General features: G+C 42.5%; 2 protein-coding genes across 2 annotated transcripts; one reads left to right on the forward strand and one right to left on the reverse strand.

Moving 5' to 3' along the window:
- The first annotated feature begins 1,480 nt into the window (after positions 1-1,480).
- LOC115149279 (creatine kinase S-type, mitochondrial-like) lies at positions 1,481-9,464 on the forward strand. Its single transcript, XM_029691998.1, has 10 exons — positions 1,481-1,554; positions 4,406-4,586; positions 5,793-5,991; positions 6,083-6,178; positions 6,270-6,491; positions 7,349-7,434; positions 8,063-8,186; positions 8,494-8,628; positions 8,754-8,879; positions 9,008-9,464. The coding sequence occupies exons 2-10, from the start codon at positions 4,438-4,440 to the stop codon at positions 9,122-9,124; spliced, it is 1,254 nt and encodes a 417-aa protein (XP_029547858.1). The 5' UTR covers positions 1,481-1,554; positions 4,406-4,437; the 3' UTR covers positions 9,125-9,464.
- A 3,086-nt stretch (positions 9,465-12,550) lies between these two features.
- Positions 12,551-15,811, reverse strand: LOC115149280 (ubiquitin-conjugating enzyme E2 L3). Its single transcript, XM_029691999.1, has 4 exons — positions 15,695-15,811; positions 14,127-14,222; positions 13,754-13,940; positions 12,551-13,441 (listed from the first exon to the last, which is right to left on the reverse strand). The coding sequence occupies exons 1-4, from the start codon at positions 15,719-15,721 to the stop codon at positions 13,287-13,289; spliced, it is 465 nt and encodes a 154-aa protein (XP_029547859.1). The 5' UTR covers positions 15,722-15,811; the 3' UTR covers positions 12,551-13,286.
- Between the last annotated feature and the right edge of the window lie 231 nt (positions 15,812-16,042).

Raw genomic sequence — 16,042 nt, forward strand, 5'->3', positions numbered from 1 at the left:
TGCCTAGAAGGCCAGCATTCCGGAGTCGCCTCTTCACTGTTGAAAACAAGGACATTTCTAATTGGCCCCAAACTTTTGAATGGTAGTGTATGTTATGGTTCAATCTTAGTTTTCCTTATCTCCACTGTGGAATGTCCCTGTTGAACCTCTTGGTCCATCCACCTGTCTTTGTTAGCCAGGCCTGACCCCTTCATCCCGTAGTTTATTCCAGTTATCTATTTTAATATGACTGAAGATGCAGAGGCCCCTTCTAATAGAGTATGACAGACTGGTTAGAACTTTGACTACACGCCCTCTAGATGGACTACATGCCCTCTATCAAATCAATTGATTTTTTTTACTCAAAACAAAGTTGTAAAAGTATACTAGACATTTATAGAATACATCATACATAGTTTGATGTTTCTGTGACAAAAATGAATTAGTTATTGATTTATACACTTTAAAATGGCATTTGATATATTTTATGTATTTCCATCAAGTTAAAACTGGAATTTCTACTCAAAACAAAGATTGTAAAAATATGCTAGACATTTTTAGAATAAATCATATATAGTTTGATCATTCTGTGACAAATGGTGAATTAGTTTTTACATTTTTAAATGGCTTTTGGCGAATGTCTGTTGAATGTCTGATGAATGTCTGTTGAATGTCTGATGAATGTCTGTTGAATGTCCGAATGTGTGAATATAAAACCAACTTTACCTCGGTCTGACGATTGCATCTAAAACATTGGCTCATCAAGACCTGTGAGATGCTGATCGGCAAACTCCCGCTGAAAAGTGTTCCATTGCCAAAACCTGATGGTGGATAGCACTTAGATGTGCACCGGAATGGCATGTGTTTGCCTTTTTAATGTAGGTCTTAAATACTAGCAAAAATCTTATGAAATGTGTTTTGTTAATCTATATCTGATGAGCCAGTCTGTACTTTCTGCAAAAGTCCCACCTGTTTCTAAAAACACAGGGTCTTCCAACAGAGCATGATTAGCCATCTGCATTTCACGGTAAGGTCTACTACACCTATTGTATTCGGTGCATTTGACAAATAAAAATCATATTTTGATCTCTCATTCGACTTCCCATTATTTCTGTCTTTCATAGTAGCCTATTTCAACAATGATTTCACTGTCACACGTGCCTCTAATTGATCAAATCCCTCTATGTTATATGCATTAGTATCTAACAGATGCACTGACGTGATAAAAGTATATGATATAGCCTGTCAATATATGTTTCATGAATTCACAATGGATTGTATTTCCATTGTGTGTGTGGGGGGGTTACCTCTAGTAAAGATTAAGGAAAGATCAAGGTCAAGACAGACAGCAGAGCAAGGACCGTCCAAGGTGTTGCACCAGGAATAAAAATACGATTGGTCAGCAGCACAGGTTCTTATCTCCCCATTGGCCCACAGCGTAAATTCTGAATTTTTAATTGGTTTAAAGCACAGGTCCTAATCCCACATTAGTGGGCGGAGTGTGGGATGAGAAATAGAGAAAAAGACTCCTGAAAGAGGATTCTATAGCAGGGAGGGATACCGGCAGTGAAACAGGTACTGTACTCTCTATGTTTCCTCTCTCTATAGCTCTCCTATATCTCTCATTCATTCTGGAAGGGGGGATATTAACAAACTGTTTTAAATTAGATACTTGATACATTTTTAAATGGTAGATGAAGCCAAGTAGTTGTTCAAATCTAAATGACTTTGGTGAGAGTCCCTCCCTCCCACCTTGAGAACTAAAGACGCTTGAAGTTAAAGTTTCCTTCTGCATATTTTAATAAGATTTTGCTGATGTAGTCACTATCATTGTAAGACTGGCAGAACAGGAGCCTTTTGGTGTTGGAATGTAGACTGGTCTACATAGTCTAGTCCAGGGCTCTCCAACCCTGTTCCCGGAGAGCTACCCTCCTGTAGGTTTTCACTCCAACCCTGTTCCCGGAGAGCTACCCTCCTGTAGGTTTTCACTCCAACCCTGTTCTTGGAGAACTACCCTCCTGTAGGTTTTCGCTCCAACCCCAGTTGTAACTAACTTGATTCATTTTATCAACCAGCTAATTATTAGAATCAGGTGTGCTAGATTAGGGTTGGAATGAAAACCTACAGAATGGTAGGTAGCTCTCCAGGAACAGGGTTGGAGAACCCTGTTCTAGTCTGACGTTCCCAAGGACAGCAGAGCATGTTCATAGTGATACTTAATCCTTATATACATTATTAACTGTCAGTAACTGCTTCCTGACTCGAGATAATGCATCATTTTGAGAGCTTTACAAAGAAGTAGTGTTATGTCTGTTAGCTACATCCCCACATATTAAATACTCAAGCAGTGTGACAATGTTTTTTTGTTTTTTTATATTATTTATTACAAAAAAAACACAAGGAAGGGGTAACATTAAAGTATTAGAACATGAAGGACAAACAATACAGCATCAAGACACAATCAAAATGTATCGGTCTTTCAGCAACAGAGCCATCCTTATGTGTGAGGGTGCGTGTGCATGATAGTGATATAAAATATATGTCATAGTTTCCTTTTTCATGATCACAATCTTGTGAAACCCGAACCCTCCAAGATCCCCCCACAGTTCCCCAATAGCTGTCCCTCAACCATTCGAGACCCCTCCCCCGAAGAAAAAAAAGAAAAAATACAATGAATGAAATGAAGTGTGACCTCTCCGTATGGCTAGTAGGGATGAAAGTTGCTTCTCAACAGTGATCTAAGGTCAGTTTTACGTTTCTCCCCCTGATGGTTAGGAGGATAATAAACTGATCCTAGATCTGTAGTAATCCTGGCTTTAAAGCATTACAATCCAATGTGACTGACTGTTTGCTGCCTTTAAACCACCATATAGGCCTGTCATACCAGAAAGTTGCTGTTTCTGACACAACCTTATCACTGATTCACTGGTCTTTGCTGTCAGGGCTGTAGCCCCCGTTTCTCTTCCTACGTCTCTGTGTTCATCTCCTTTAACACCTCTTATTTTCCATCTCTCCCTCATCTCTCTCTTTCTGTCTCTCACTTATCTCTCAATCTCTTTCTCTGTCTCTCGATAACTCTCTCTGTATCTCTTTCTCGCTGTGTGTGTGTGTCTCTCTCTTTCCTCCTTTCTCCTCCCCCTGTCTTTGTCTTGGCCTGTGTCCTGTCTTGAGAGACTGAGGCCGGTTCATAATGTCAGAGCAGAACAGAACACGAGGCTTGTGGTGTTTTGATTCCAGAAAGAGCGGTCTTGGCATTAGACCCATCTGGCACGGTTTCTCTCCTCCAGATTTCTATAAATAATCATTTATTTGCAGTGCTGACAGCCTCCTCCGTTCTGACTCCTCAGCCACCTAGTGTGTTCTGGTCTCGCTGTATCAAGGAAAACAAAGCCACAACTTTTAGGTCAATAGAGTTGAAATGACCCAGAGATGTTACCTTGTGTTCAGACACTGATATGTTGGTTTCCTTGATATGGATCATAGTGCAGAGAGGGTGGATCATTAGCTTTGCAACCAACTGATGATCTGATGGAATAGTTCTCTTCCTGTATTCTTAATGAAGAACAATCGCATGGAACTAAGTCAACTGACGACTGCAGATCATGATGTAATAGATGTGTAGAATGATAATCAAGACAGGAAGTCAATCCCAGCTTTTGTTTCCGCTCTGACAGGGATTAGTGACTAGACCTCTACTAGACCTCTACAGACCTATATAGAGTAGACCTCTCTATTTTAAGACAGCTTTCCCTCTCTCTCTGTCCTCTGCACTGCGGTGGAGGACAAGTCAGTGAGAACAAGCTTTCACCTTTAGATTTTAGTCACAGGACATACTGAGAGTAATACCTTGTTCGGGCAGGGGCAAAACCAAATTTAATTTTATCTTGATGACCTAAGATCAGTGTATAGGGGCAATTTCATCCTACCTACTCCTCCTTGATGGTGGCGGCCAGATTGTGCTTGCTAAGAGGCCATCCTGAGGCCAGTTTAGGAGACTGAGCTTAATCAGCCATCTGCTGATATCAACGTCTCATACTGTAAGCTCGTTATCTACGACCTACATCTACTCTATAAGATATAAAACATAAAAAAATGGACTTGTTACGATACAATTGAATACAGTACAATCAACCAACTGGAAGTGCATTGTAACTCAACTGAGGACATGGAGTAAGTTTGTGCTGCAACATCCACAGTCTGTATTTGATAGACAAAAGGTAGTGGCCAAAGGGTTAAAGGTAGGAAGTGTATTGTTCTTTAGGAGGAGATTTTTCCCACAGCTCACCTGATGTGAAGGACATACACAGAAAGAAACTAATGCATAGATAAATACATATTTAAGAATTTTTAAGAAGTAAAACCTTTGAAATGTGTACATTTTATCTTGTCTCTCTTCTTCCCTAATTCCTCTCTATGTCTCCACCAGTTGACCTGATTCTGACCTCTGAACTGTCCAAGATGGCGACCTCCTTCACAAGAATGATGTCCGGCCGTAACACGGCCGTGCTGTTGGCCAGCCTGGGAGCAGGCACCATGGCAACCGGCTACCTGATGACCGACAGCAACATCCTGTCCGCTGAGGAGAGGAGGAAGCTCTATCCACCCAGGTAGGACTACAAACAACATGGCCTCTAATGGACTGTGGACTACACATAGGATGGCCGTATACAGACGACCTACACAGGTTGGAGAAATCATTTGGAATACAGGTGTTGTGCCTAGGATAGCTGCATCTATTGAACAGGAACAACTATAATCTCACACCCAGTGTGCAGTCAGTCCAAATGTAAGTCAAAGGTAGAGGGGCGGGGAATGAAACCTTAGTAGATATAGGTGTTGGAATGAAACCTTAGTAGATATAGGTGTTGGAATGAAACCTTAGTAGATATAGGTGTTGGTGTCACCTCCTTTGTCCTTTCTGACATTCACATTTAGTAAACACACACACACACACACACACACACACACACACACACACAGACAGACACAGACACAGACACACACACACACACACACACACACACACACACAGACACAGACACAGACACAGACACAGACACACACACACACACACACACACACAGACACAGACACAGACACAGACACAGACACAGACACACACACACACAGACACAGACAGACACACACACACACACACACAGACACACACACAAACACACACACACACACAAACACACACACACACACACACACACACACACACACACACAGGGACAGGAGCCAAGAGGAGACCAGATCAGGAACTAAGGCTTGAGCCACAGATTAGACAGATCACTAACACTCTAAAATAACTTCCTCTACTTGTCTCAATCAACCAATCAATCAATCAATCAACCAATCAACACACACACACAGACAGACACACACACACACACACACACACACACACACACACACACACACACACACACACACAAACACACACAGACACACACACACACACACACACACACACACACACACACACACACACACACACACACACAGGGACAGGAGCCAAGAGGAGACCAGATCAGGAACTAAGGCTTGAGCCACAGATTAGACAGATCACTAACACTCTAAAATAACTTCCTCTACTTGTCTCAATCAATCAACCAATCAATCAATCAATCAACCAATCAATATGTACCTGTCCAAAAAAACTACATCCACATTACATCTAAAACCGCAGCCCTCTTGGCAAGGGGTGTGTCCATAATCAAACCCTATTTGAAATGTCCTTCACAGTGCACAGCTTTTGATCTTTTCATCTCTATGGTTCGAATGAAAAGTACGTTTCCCATCATCCCCAGCGCTGACTATCCTGACCTGAGGAGGCACAATAACTGCATGGCGCACTCCCTGACCCCTGCTATCTACGGCAAGCTGAGAGACAAGGTGACCCCTAACAACTGGAGCCTGGACCAGTGCATCCAGACCGGAGTGGACAACCCTGGCCACCCGTTCATTAAGACTGTAGGCATGGTGGCTGGGGACGAGGAGAGCTACGAGGTACTGTATGTGTGCATGAGTTTGTGTGTGTTTTTCTATATTTTGAAGGAGGTATCTCCTTTTGGTTAACTGTTCATCCTGTCCTCTACAGGTGTTTGCTGATATCTTTGACCCCGTCATCAAAGACCGACACAATGGCTACGACCCCAAAACAATGAAACACCCCACTGATCTGGACGCGTCCAAGGTAACACACACACACACCTCCAGTAACCTCTACACACTACATGAGATAGTCCATTATTATTCAATTTAATGATAACCCTCCTTCTCCTCAGGTCACCAACGGTATGTTTGATGAGAAATACGTTCTGTCGTCTCGCGTGCGTACAGGCCGTAGTATCCGTGGTCTGAGCCTGCCCCCGTGCTGCTCCCGCTCGGAGCGCCGTGAGGTAGAGCGTGTGACCGTCCAGGCCCTGGCCGGCCTGAAGGGGGACCTGGCCGGACGCTACTACAGCCTGGGAGACATGACGGAGAAGGAGCAGCAGCAGCTTATTGATGTGAGACACTCAGAGGACATCTATCTATCTCTCTATCTCTCTATCTCTATATCTATCTATCAATGTATCTATCAATGTATCTATCTATCTATCTATCTATCTATCAATGTACCTATCTATCTATCTATCTATCTATCTATCTATCTATCTATCAATCTATCAATCTATCTATCTATTTATCTATCTATCTATCTATCTATCTATCTATCTATCTATCTATCTATCTATCTATCTATCTATCTATCTATCTATCAATGTACCTATCTATCTATCTATCTATTTATCTATCTATCTATCAATGTACCTATCTTTCTGTCTGTGGGTCTGTCCATCCGTCTGTATCTCTCTCTCTCTCTCTCTCTCTCTCTTCCTCTTTGTCTGTCTCTCTTCCCCTCTTATCCCAAAATGTACATACATGTATTATCATAATCTGACTTCATATGGGATTCCTCATATCCATGATAATGTCTACTTATATTGCCATGCTAATGTCAGGGATTGTTGTGACGATTATGTTGAAATAGTGCAACTGGAACCTGAACTGTAGTGACAGCATTGTTTCATGAGTTTTATTTGACCCGACTCATTTGAGGACATGGTTCTTAATCGCACGAATTTGTCTTCATTCTCCAGCGGTAGGCCTACCAATGATTTCAGGAATGTTTAGCACAATGGAAAAAAGGGTCTTACCCAGTTAATCCACTCAGTCTAGACAGACTGGGGTGACTTTGTGTTTAATCCTAACGGCTAAGATTAAGATTGGAAATAGAGGTAATCTTTGGGAGAGATTACACTAGTCTTGATCTTTAACTTTCAGTCTCATTAACCTTTGTCCTCTGAACCTCACGTTGCCTCAGGAGCATTTCCTGTTCGACAAGCCCGTCTCTCCTCTGCTGACCTCTGCCTTCATGGCCCGTGACTGGCCTGATGCCAGGGGCATCTGGTAAGACCAAAGTAGTAGAGAGCCAAACCATGTCCCCAAAACTACACTACCTGTAGAGAGACTTAGTACTAAGAAACTGGTAAGGCCAGAGTAGTAGAGAGCCCAACCCTGTCCCTGTAGCTTTAAAAGCCTGTAGCACTGTCTTGTATCGTAATAGCTGTAGAGATCGTACTATCGGTGAGTAGGGGCGTCTGGTAAGACCAGTAGAGAGCAGAACCATGTTTCCATAGCATTAGAGGCCTTTGGGAAAGGTATTTTCCTCTGAATACTCTTCCTCCTCCTCTCGTCCTCTTCTCCCCAAAGTATCATTACATCAATGTCCTAGCCCTGAATTCCCATTTCCATGACCACCTCCTTATCTTCCTCCTCTTCCTCTTCCCCTCCCTCTCCTCCTCCTCCTCCTTCTCTCTCCTTTCCCCTGTAGGACCACTTCCTGTTTGACAAGCCTGTCTCCCCCTTGTTGACGTGTGTCTTCATGGCCAGACGGCAGGGGCCTCTGCTAGGGTCTACAAGGCTCTCATCAGCAGAATCCTCTAACCAGCATGTGTGTGCTGTGATCACAGAAGTTGACAATCAATGTAACCAACAAATGTTTCTAGATTCTTAGGAATATGTTCTTTCTCTCCAGGCACAACAATGAGAAGACCTTCTTGATCTGGGTCAATGAGGAGGACCACACCAGGGTCATCTCCATGGAGAAGGGAGGAAACATGAAGAGAGTGTTCGAGAGGTTCTGCAGAGGACTCCAACAGGTACTTTACATGTCACATCTTAGTGATTTAATGATGCTTGTCTATACACTCTTAAAAAAGGATTCCAAAAGGGCTCTTCGGCTGTCCCCATAGGAGAACCCTTTTTGGTTCCAGGTAATACGGGAAAGGGTGAAAATGGTTCTACATGGAACCCAAAAGGGTTCTACCTAGAACCAACAAGGGTTCTTTGAAGGGTTCTTCTATGAGGATAGCTGAAGAACCATTTTATGTTGTAGATGGCACCCTTTTGTCTATAATATACATGGACATGTACAGTAGATCATTAATGTGGCCTCCCATCCTCTAGGTGGAGAAGCTGATCCAGGAGAGAGGCTGGGAGTTCATGTGGAACGAGCGCCTGGGATACATCCTGACCTGCCCCTCTAACCTGGGTACTGGACTCAGGGCTGGAGTGCACATCAGACTGCCCAACCTCAGCAAGGTAACACACACACTCTCTCTCTTTCTCTTTTCTTTTCCTCAAAGTTTTTACTTGGATTGTCCCTGTGCATTGACCCCTCTTTCCCTAGACAAAGCATTTATTAAAGTTCTGTACTTACCATGCAGGACCCTCGCTTTGGTAAGATCTTGGACAACATGCGTCTGCAGAAGAGAGGGACAGGCGGAGTTGACTCAGCCACAACTGGAGACACCTTTGATATCTCCAACAACGACCGTCTGGGAAAATCTGAGGTAAAACTAGAACCGATATTCTATGAATGAATGAATGACTGAAGGAAACTGTAAACCATCTCTATCTGGACTAAAGGTTAAACTCCCCTTGACCGTTGATAACTGTGTGTATCGGTGCGTGTGTATAGGTGGAGCTGGTCCAGTTGCTGGTTGATGGAGTCAACTATCTGATTGACTGTGAGAAGAAGCTGGAAAGGGGCCAGGACATCAAGGTCCCCTCTCCCATCACCCAGTTCAGAAAGTGAAACACCTGAGCCCCACGTCTGAGAGGAAGTGACCCGCTCTGCGATTAGAGAGGGCCAAAGAAGAGGAACTAGGCCTGATCCCTCCTCATCCCCAAACTGAGCAATTTGGAGTAAAGTAGAAGTAGAATGTCTTTCCACTGGTCCAGGGACAAGTGTTGGTGTATCCCCCTTGATGGTTAAGGCTGAGGTTGGGGATATCATAATCTGATCCTAGATCTGTGGTTAGGGACAGCTTCTACCAGGAGCGAAAGTCTTACCTGTAACACTAACCTCAATAAAAATCAACCCTAATAAAACCACTGATCTCTGATCAATAAAACAACTAATTCTCTGATTCCAAGGCGATATTACAGCTTGTGTTTTCTCCTTCAACTAATCGTTCTACCCTAACTGAAAGCTTAAATAACTTTCCAATTAACAACTGACTGGGACTTTCCATAACTGTAGTAAGTTTCCATTCCCCATAAATGTCATTGGACTTTTTATATGTAATGACTATGTAGAAGATCCATCATTAACTGTGAAGTTGACTATATATATAGCTGTTTTGTAGGTGGAAGTCTGGCAGTGTACAGCTACAATCGCTCCAGTGAGTCTCTTCTCTCAGCAGGCCTCTGTCTCCCACCAGCTGATCTCCCATAATGGGTTTACTATAGTAACAGAGTTTAACCCTGAGTTAAGCACTTTTAGAAGTCAGACAGAGGAACAGAGAGAAGCATGGCAGCAGTCCAATTCCACCAATGGAAAACTACCAGTAGAATTGGCACAAATGTCTCTAATCTAACCTTTATTCATCCAGGTTAGTCTCAATTAGATAAAATACAAATCGCAGTTGAGGGCTCCAGACTAGAATGGGAGCAGCCTCAGTGCCAAAACGTCCGTCTGTCTTAAAAGGGTAGATTCTGTCTGTCTGTCTGTCTGTCTGTCTGTCTGTCTGTCTGTCTGTCTGTCTGTCTGTCTGTCTGTCTGTCTGTATGAGGGTAATTGGGCTACTTGGAGGAGCTTAGTGACGTGGAGATAATCAGCTAATCGCTGCCTGCTATATTTACACTGAGAGGGTCAGGGGACCACAGAAACAGAGGGCATATAGGACATATTTCTTGCGTGTCAGAAAGACCAGGTGGCAGATCTGCTCTAGATGTTCTGCTTCCATGCTTTGGACATTGCGTGACTGAGAGGGCAAGTGCCAGTGGGTTTGTGTGTGTAGGTGTGAGAGGGTCTGTGACCACTAACGGTCAGAGAGGAAACTGAATCTGGTTGGTGTATTTTTAGCAGTGGTCTGTGTGCTGACCACTAGTCTTCTGTCTAATGCCAAGGAGGAGACATTTGTCCCATGGTAATACACAGGGTTTGGTATAATGCAGACGGACAACCAGAATATAGCTTTTTGTAGTTTACTGAAAGTTTCCATACATACATCTTCATCTGTATCCCACAATGATCTATCCTATAGTAGAATCTAGACTACCCACTGAAATAAAAGCAAAAATAAATCCCATTTAATAATATCACAACTGCCATTAAGCTCTTCTAAAATGTTAATTTTCCTTTGGACAATTCACATAATGGTCAAGCTATGTAATACTACACCAGTATAATAGTGTGGCGCTGTCTGTAAAAAATGAATTTTTCCATAACCATATGGTCCTCGGTCGCTCATCGTCAGCAGCAGGGGTTACCTCACTGACCTCGCTGCTCCAACTCCTACGGGACGTTTACTTCGGTGCTTTTCCATGTAGACTTACCCCCACACTAGTGGCTCGCCAGGGTTTTATGTTAATGTGAGCTGTAGTGTTGTGTTTCCATCAGGAGTGACACTAGTGGCTCGCCAGGGTTTTATGTTAATGTGAGCTGTAGTGTTGTGTTTCCATCAGGAGTGACACTAAAGACTTGTGACGTACAGAACCTCCGCGACAACCTCAGCATCATTCAAGACTATTGCTTTGTGAGAAGGTTTTAAAAGTTCACGGTTATAGCCATTATTATAAATGCCAGCTGAAAAGTACCCAGGCCCTTGCGTTGTCTCCAAATTAGAGCAGGTCCCCCGGAGCTAAAGGCCGAGTGAGAAACGGGTGCTGGCCCCCGTAGATGGAAACATAAAAGTCTGTGCCTTTTGGGTAAAAGACTGGGGTAAACCATCAATGGAAATGTTGCAATGGAGGTGTAGACTAGAGGACCATGGGAAACTGAGTCCACATTCACTTCAAAGACAAATACAACACTAGTTTCTACTACACGTGAGGGTATCGATCTGAACAAAGCAGTGCGCGGAATCACTAATCTGCGCAGAACATAATTACAAACCATTTGACTTCAAATTGACCGCAAGAATGCCAAATAGATATATTTGACTAAAACAATCATTTCAAACCTTGCTTAGATTTGTATACGAACACGTTGTATTATGCGTGGGAATAATAGGGAACACATCTCAAATTAAAATCACTTGGAGCTGATCTCCTGGTGTCTTTTATGCCCAACAATAAAAAAATGTAAATAAACAATTTATTTTTATCTTGCTCATAAAACTTTGGGGGCCAAATAAGACAACCTGGCCGGGGGGGCGCCAGTTGAGGAACCCCAGTACAGATAGACCCATTGGGCAGCACACAACTGAACCAGCGTCGTCCGGGTTATGGTTTGGCCGGGGTAGGCCGTCAGTGTAAATAAGAATTTGTTCTTAACTGACTTGCCTAGTTAAAGGTTAAATTAAAAACAATTGAAAAGACCCACAGAGACCTTTGGATAAGGAGTTCCATTTCTCTTGTAAAGAAGTATCGTCCTCTAGTGGTGAAAAAGTGTTACCGACATATACTGGTCTCTTCAGTACTTTGCATGCATCGCATTGGCAGTCAACCAATACATCACATCATTGGTCCTAACCCCTTCACTGTTTACAGATCCCTGTGGACTGGATGGGTAACTGCCTCCTGCCTCTAGCTGGTTACTGGCTAACTTTCATTTACAATTACATTTATTAATAAAATAATCTAATGTTTTGGTCCAATGCCATTATTATTCCCCAATGGCAGCTGTTCTTCACCTGGTACTGGTCAGGTGGTTGTTGCTGAATGACTAAATACATTTGTAAATGACTAAACTTCTGCAATTTAATCATCTGATTCACAAATCACTTTGTATGACAAATATGTGTACAAGATTAGTGAATTTGTGCAGTGCCTTTCTAGGGCTGATCACTTCAAAACCCAGAAAACGTTTTGCCATCCCCCCAGTCACAGAGGAAGAATGATAAGCAGTTTCCATGGGAACAAGATGTGATAGTCCGATTCCCTTCTTGGAAAAGGCAAGTGGGCAAAAGTGTAAAGAGAGGTACTTCCTGTCACACGGTCAGACCTTTACAGGAAGTGCCATATAACTGCTGAACAAAACATTTCATGATAATTTCTCAATCAAGGTGCACACACATTTTTTTCTTCTCCTTTTTATAACATCTGGAACATTGTATTGGTGACAAACTGAAGTTTATGGTGAACATAAAAGCTAGTTCCACAGAGCAAAGTGCAACTTAAGCAAAACAATAAAAAGAAATATAAAATAAACATTTTGTCACACACCTCCTGAACCTGGATGCTTTAAATGTTTATCATTTAGTTGCTTTTGGGGTTGTTTTTTTTATGTTACATATTTTAGTGAGGGGAAGGAGTGAGAGGAAAAGGGTTAGCAAACAGACCACAAGTTGAGCATTTAGCAAATAGCTTTCAAAACAGTCGACAATCTTTATACAGGTCTGCTCCAGCAATCAATACACTTCTGTGAACAAATCATGAGCAGAACAACATTTTATCCACATCTTTGTTTCCTCTCCCTGTTACAGGTTGCTCTCTCTGGCCCAAATCCGGCACTTTTATAATTTAATTTAAGAAATCAGTAGAAAGTTAGTAACAGCCACAAGCTAACACCCAGAGGTGACCGACGAGCCTGATTCACGACAAAGTCCTGTACCCAGGGCAAGGTGGAACAGAGATATACCGCCCCAGGAGGAGGAGGGTGGCTAGAAGGATGTGTGTACGGGCCATTTTCAGGAGCTGGGGTAAGAACAGAGGGGGTTTAGGTGGTCTTGGAAGGGGGGAGAGAGGGAGGAGTTGAGAGAGGATCCCGGGGGGAGGGAGGAAAGGGAAGAGGGAATCACACGTTTGCTTTCTCAGTCCATAGGTCGTTTTTCTCCATGTTTCTTTGTAAACTCTTCTGCGTTCTTAAAGAATTTTTTACGGTCCTTAGAGTATTCCTCTGCTAGGTCTGCCCTGAGAGGATGCTCTGGCTGGGGGTCGTTGACCAGCGCGATCAGGGACTGGATCACTGCAAAGAGACAAGCAGGACAAAAGAGACTGTAAGAATGGTGTAAAAATGGATGACGACATGAGGAAGTCCAGAAGAAACAGGTCAGAAAGACACATTGAAATCCATAACCAGGCAGAGGATACAGGATGGAAACCTCTCCAGCCAAATAGATATGAGCCTCTGAGGGAGAGGAGACTGGAGGGTTAGGGTTCAGACAGCATTTCAATGACAAATTATGAAAAACTGCAAATCATAACAACAGAAGAAAACCACAGTGTCCATTGCCTCTGTCTCGCTCTACATGTGTGTGTGCGCTTCTTTCCACCGTACCTTGGTCAGTTTTAGTGGCTGGTTTCCAATTCTCTGCGCTGATCACAGGCAGACACACCTGTCCCTTCTCGTCGATGTTGGGGTGGTAGATCTTCGTCTTGAACGTGATCTTGGGGGGCTTGAAGGGGTACTCCGCAGGGAAGATTATCTCGATCCTGAACGCACCTTTATCGTATGGAGGGTTGTCCTTTTAGAGGGGAGAAAGAGAGAGAATGACATTTGGTTAAAAGGTGAACTGAGTCCTGCTGAACATGTCACAGCAACAAATACATTTTAATATCGCTTGTGAGTGCCTTGGTCCTCCTTGTTATTCTGCTCATGTTCATGTTTTCTGTCTGGAGAAAGTAGTACGTAGTGGCGCTAGGCTACTTACTGGAACAATGAGGCCTTGCCAAGTCAAAATATTTGTTTCATCCACTTGAATGTTACGGAAATTTTTCATTCCAGACTTGCGGATTTCATCAAGTTCCTGAAAAAGAGAGAGAAAACATAATGAACAAGTTCTCCTGTACTGCTAATTAATGACAGTTAATCACAAACCATAAACATCACCACTACGGGAAGCAGAAAGGTGTATATCAAACTAGAGATAAAGGACTGATAAAACATGTCTGTTGGCTGAGTCTTAGTAACCATTAAACAAGCTGTGTCCAATAGGCCAAAACAGCCCAATGACTGAATCACACAGGTAAACACAGACCGAATGACTACAACGAGTACTAGGGATGAGCCTATATCTGACACTTCAACTGTCTGTCTCTCATCCCGGTAGCCGAGCAGCCACATCCCTTCCCTCAGACACCCACCCAGGAAGTATTCCAGTGCATTCTCACACTCTGATCTCACTACAGAACACTGCTCTCTGCCAAACCAGAGGAATGACTCATAAATCCCAGGGCTGGTAATCTTTCACTACAAATCATAAGATTGGGGGTAGTGTTACAGTGTGTTAGAGTCACAAGGACATTACAGTTAACACACCCATAACAATAAAACATTGGCACACAGCTTCCTGGTTTAATTTCTCTCCATATAAATCTGGGCTTGAATGTAGACTTACTCTATGTCCTACGGTTGTTTTGAGAAAATAACCACTGGTAGCACAAATAAACAAAAAGCTAAAGTTAGGTTAATCGATTAAGTTTGTTAACATCCAGTGTTGAGAACAGGAGGATTGTTTACAAACAGTGTTGGTCAGCTAATGTGACTGTTGGCTATAAAGCTAGCTAGCTCGTTTATTGAGGTCGAATGAATGAAATTTAATTAGCTTAGCTAGTTGGCAGAGAATACATTTCTACAATTTCGCTTTCGATTCCCTCGATGACTATTCAAAACAATTAAAAACTAATAAACCAGATGTGAGGAAATGCATGTAATTGGCTAGCTGGTTAGCTTCCTCGGTTACACATTGAGAAAATAAGCGGAATTAACCTGAGTTGCTAACTAGCTGGTTTGCTCATAGAACCACACTGTTAGCTAACTAGGTAACTGCTGTGCATTGCACAATTAACTCCCTTGCTAAGGTTCGCAAGCTAGCCAGCTAGTAACGTTAGCTAGCTAGTCAGGTTTTTCTGAGACAATGTTCAATCATGTTAAACTTGCCTCACGCAATTAATGACATAATAATGAATTTAATCTAAATACATTTGATGACACATTGTTACTTAATTTAGATTAACAATACACGGATCTTGCATATTAATATACCGGTGGTAACATCAAAACATCACCAAAAAACTGCTAGCTGGTTAGCTTAGCATGCTAACGTCTAGCTAGCTTCATTTTCCGCTTACCGAGTTTCATGAGGTTTCTAACAGTGTGGGGCTAAATTAAACCAATTTAACGACACTTTTAATTTTATCGGAGATTTTGCAATCTGAATGTTTTATTCTCTTTAATCTAATATTTGAAAATCCTAATTTGATTGATCAGGAAATGTACCTTGTGCAGCCTCCTGCTCGCCGCCATCGTGGAATTACTGTCTGTACCCAGAATACACAGCGATATCCAAATAGTCCACTCACTCTCACCTCTGTACAGTGTCTGTACTGTGTACGCACTGTAATTTGAGTGTATTTTGATTTGAGTTATTATCTTTAAGTTATTTTGTCAAATGAGAGCATTTGTCAATGTATTTAGCCTAGTTTGGGAGAAGCCTACACATTATGGGCCACTATTTGTCACTTGATTTAAATAGTAAAAGTGTATCACAAGTGTATCACAAGTGTATCACAAAATGTTCTTGTTACCTACAACCTAATGCTAATCACATTAGCCTATGTTAGCTCA

Source organism: Salmo trutta, chromosome 15, assembly GCF_901001165.1.
Source record: "Salmo trutta chromosome 15, fSalTru1.1, whole genome shotgun sequence".
Classification (NCBI taxonomy): Eukaryota; Metazoa; Chordata; class Actinopteri; order Salmoniformes; family Salmonidae; genus Salmo; species Salmo trutta.

Excerpts from the sequence above, each read along its gene's own strand:
- LOC115149280 (XM_029691999.1), bottom strand. The coding sequence starts at position 15,721 with ATGGCGGCGAGCAGGAGGCTGCACAAG. Across the intron at positions 14,223-15,694 it reads CGAGCAGGAGGCTGCACAAG|GAACTTGATGAAATCCGCAA; the intron begins GTACATTTCCTG and ends TCTCTTTTTCAG. Across the intron at positions 13,442-13,753 it reads AGCCACTAAAACTGACCAAG|TGATCCAGTCCCTGATCGCG; the intron begins GTACGGTGGAAA and ends GTCTCTTTGCAG.
- LOC115149279 (XM_029691998.1), top strand. The coding sequence starts at position 4,438 with ATGGCGACCTCCTTCACAAGAATGATGTCCGGCCGTAACACGGCCGTG. Across the intron at positions 7,435-8,062 it reads CCTGATGCCAGGGGCATCTG|GCACAACAATGAGAAGACCT; the intron begins GTAAGACCAAAG and ends CTTTCTCTCCAG. Across the intron at positions 8,629-8,753 it reads GACTGCCCAACCTCAGCAAG|GACCCTCGCTTTGGTAAGAT; the intron begins GTAACACACACA and ends CTTACCATGCAG.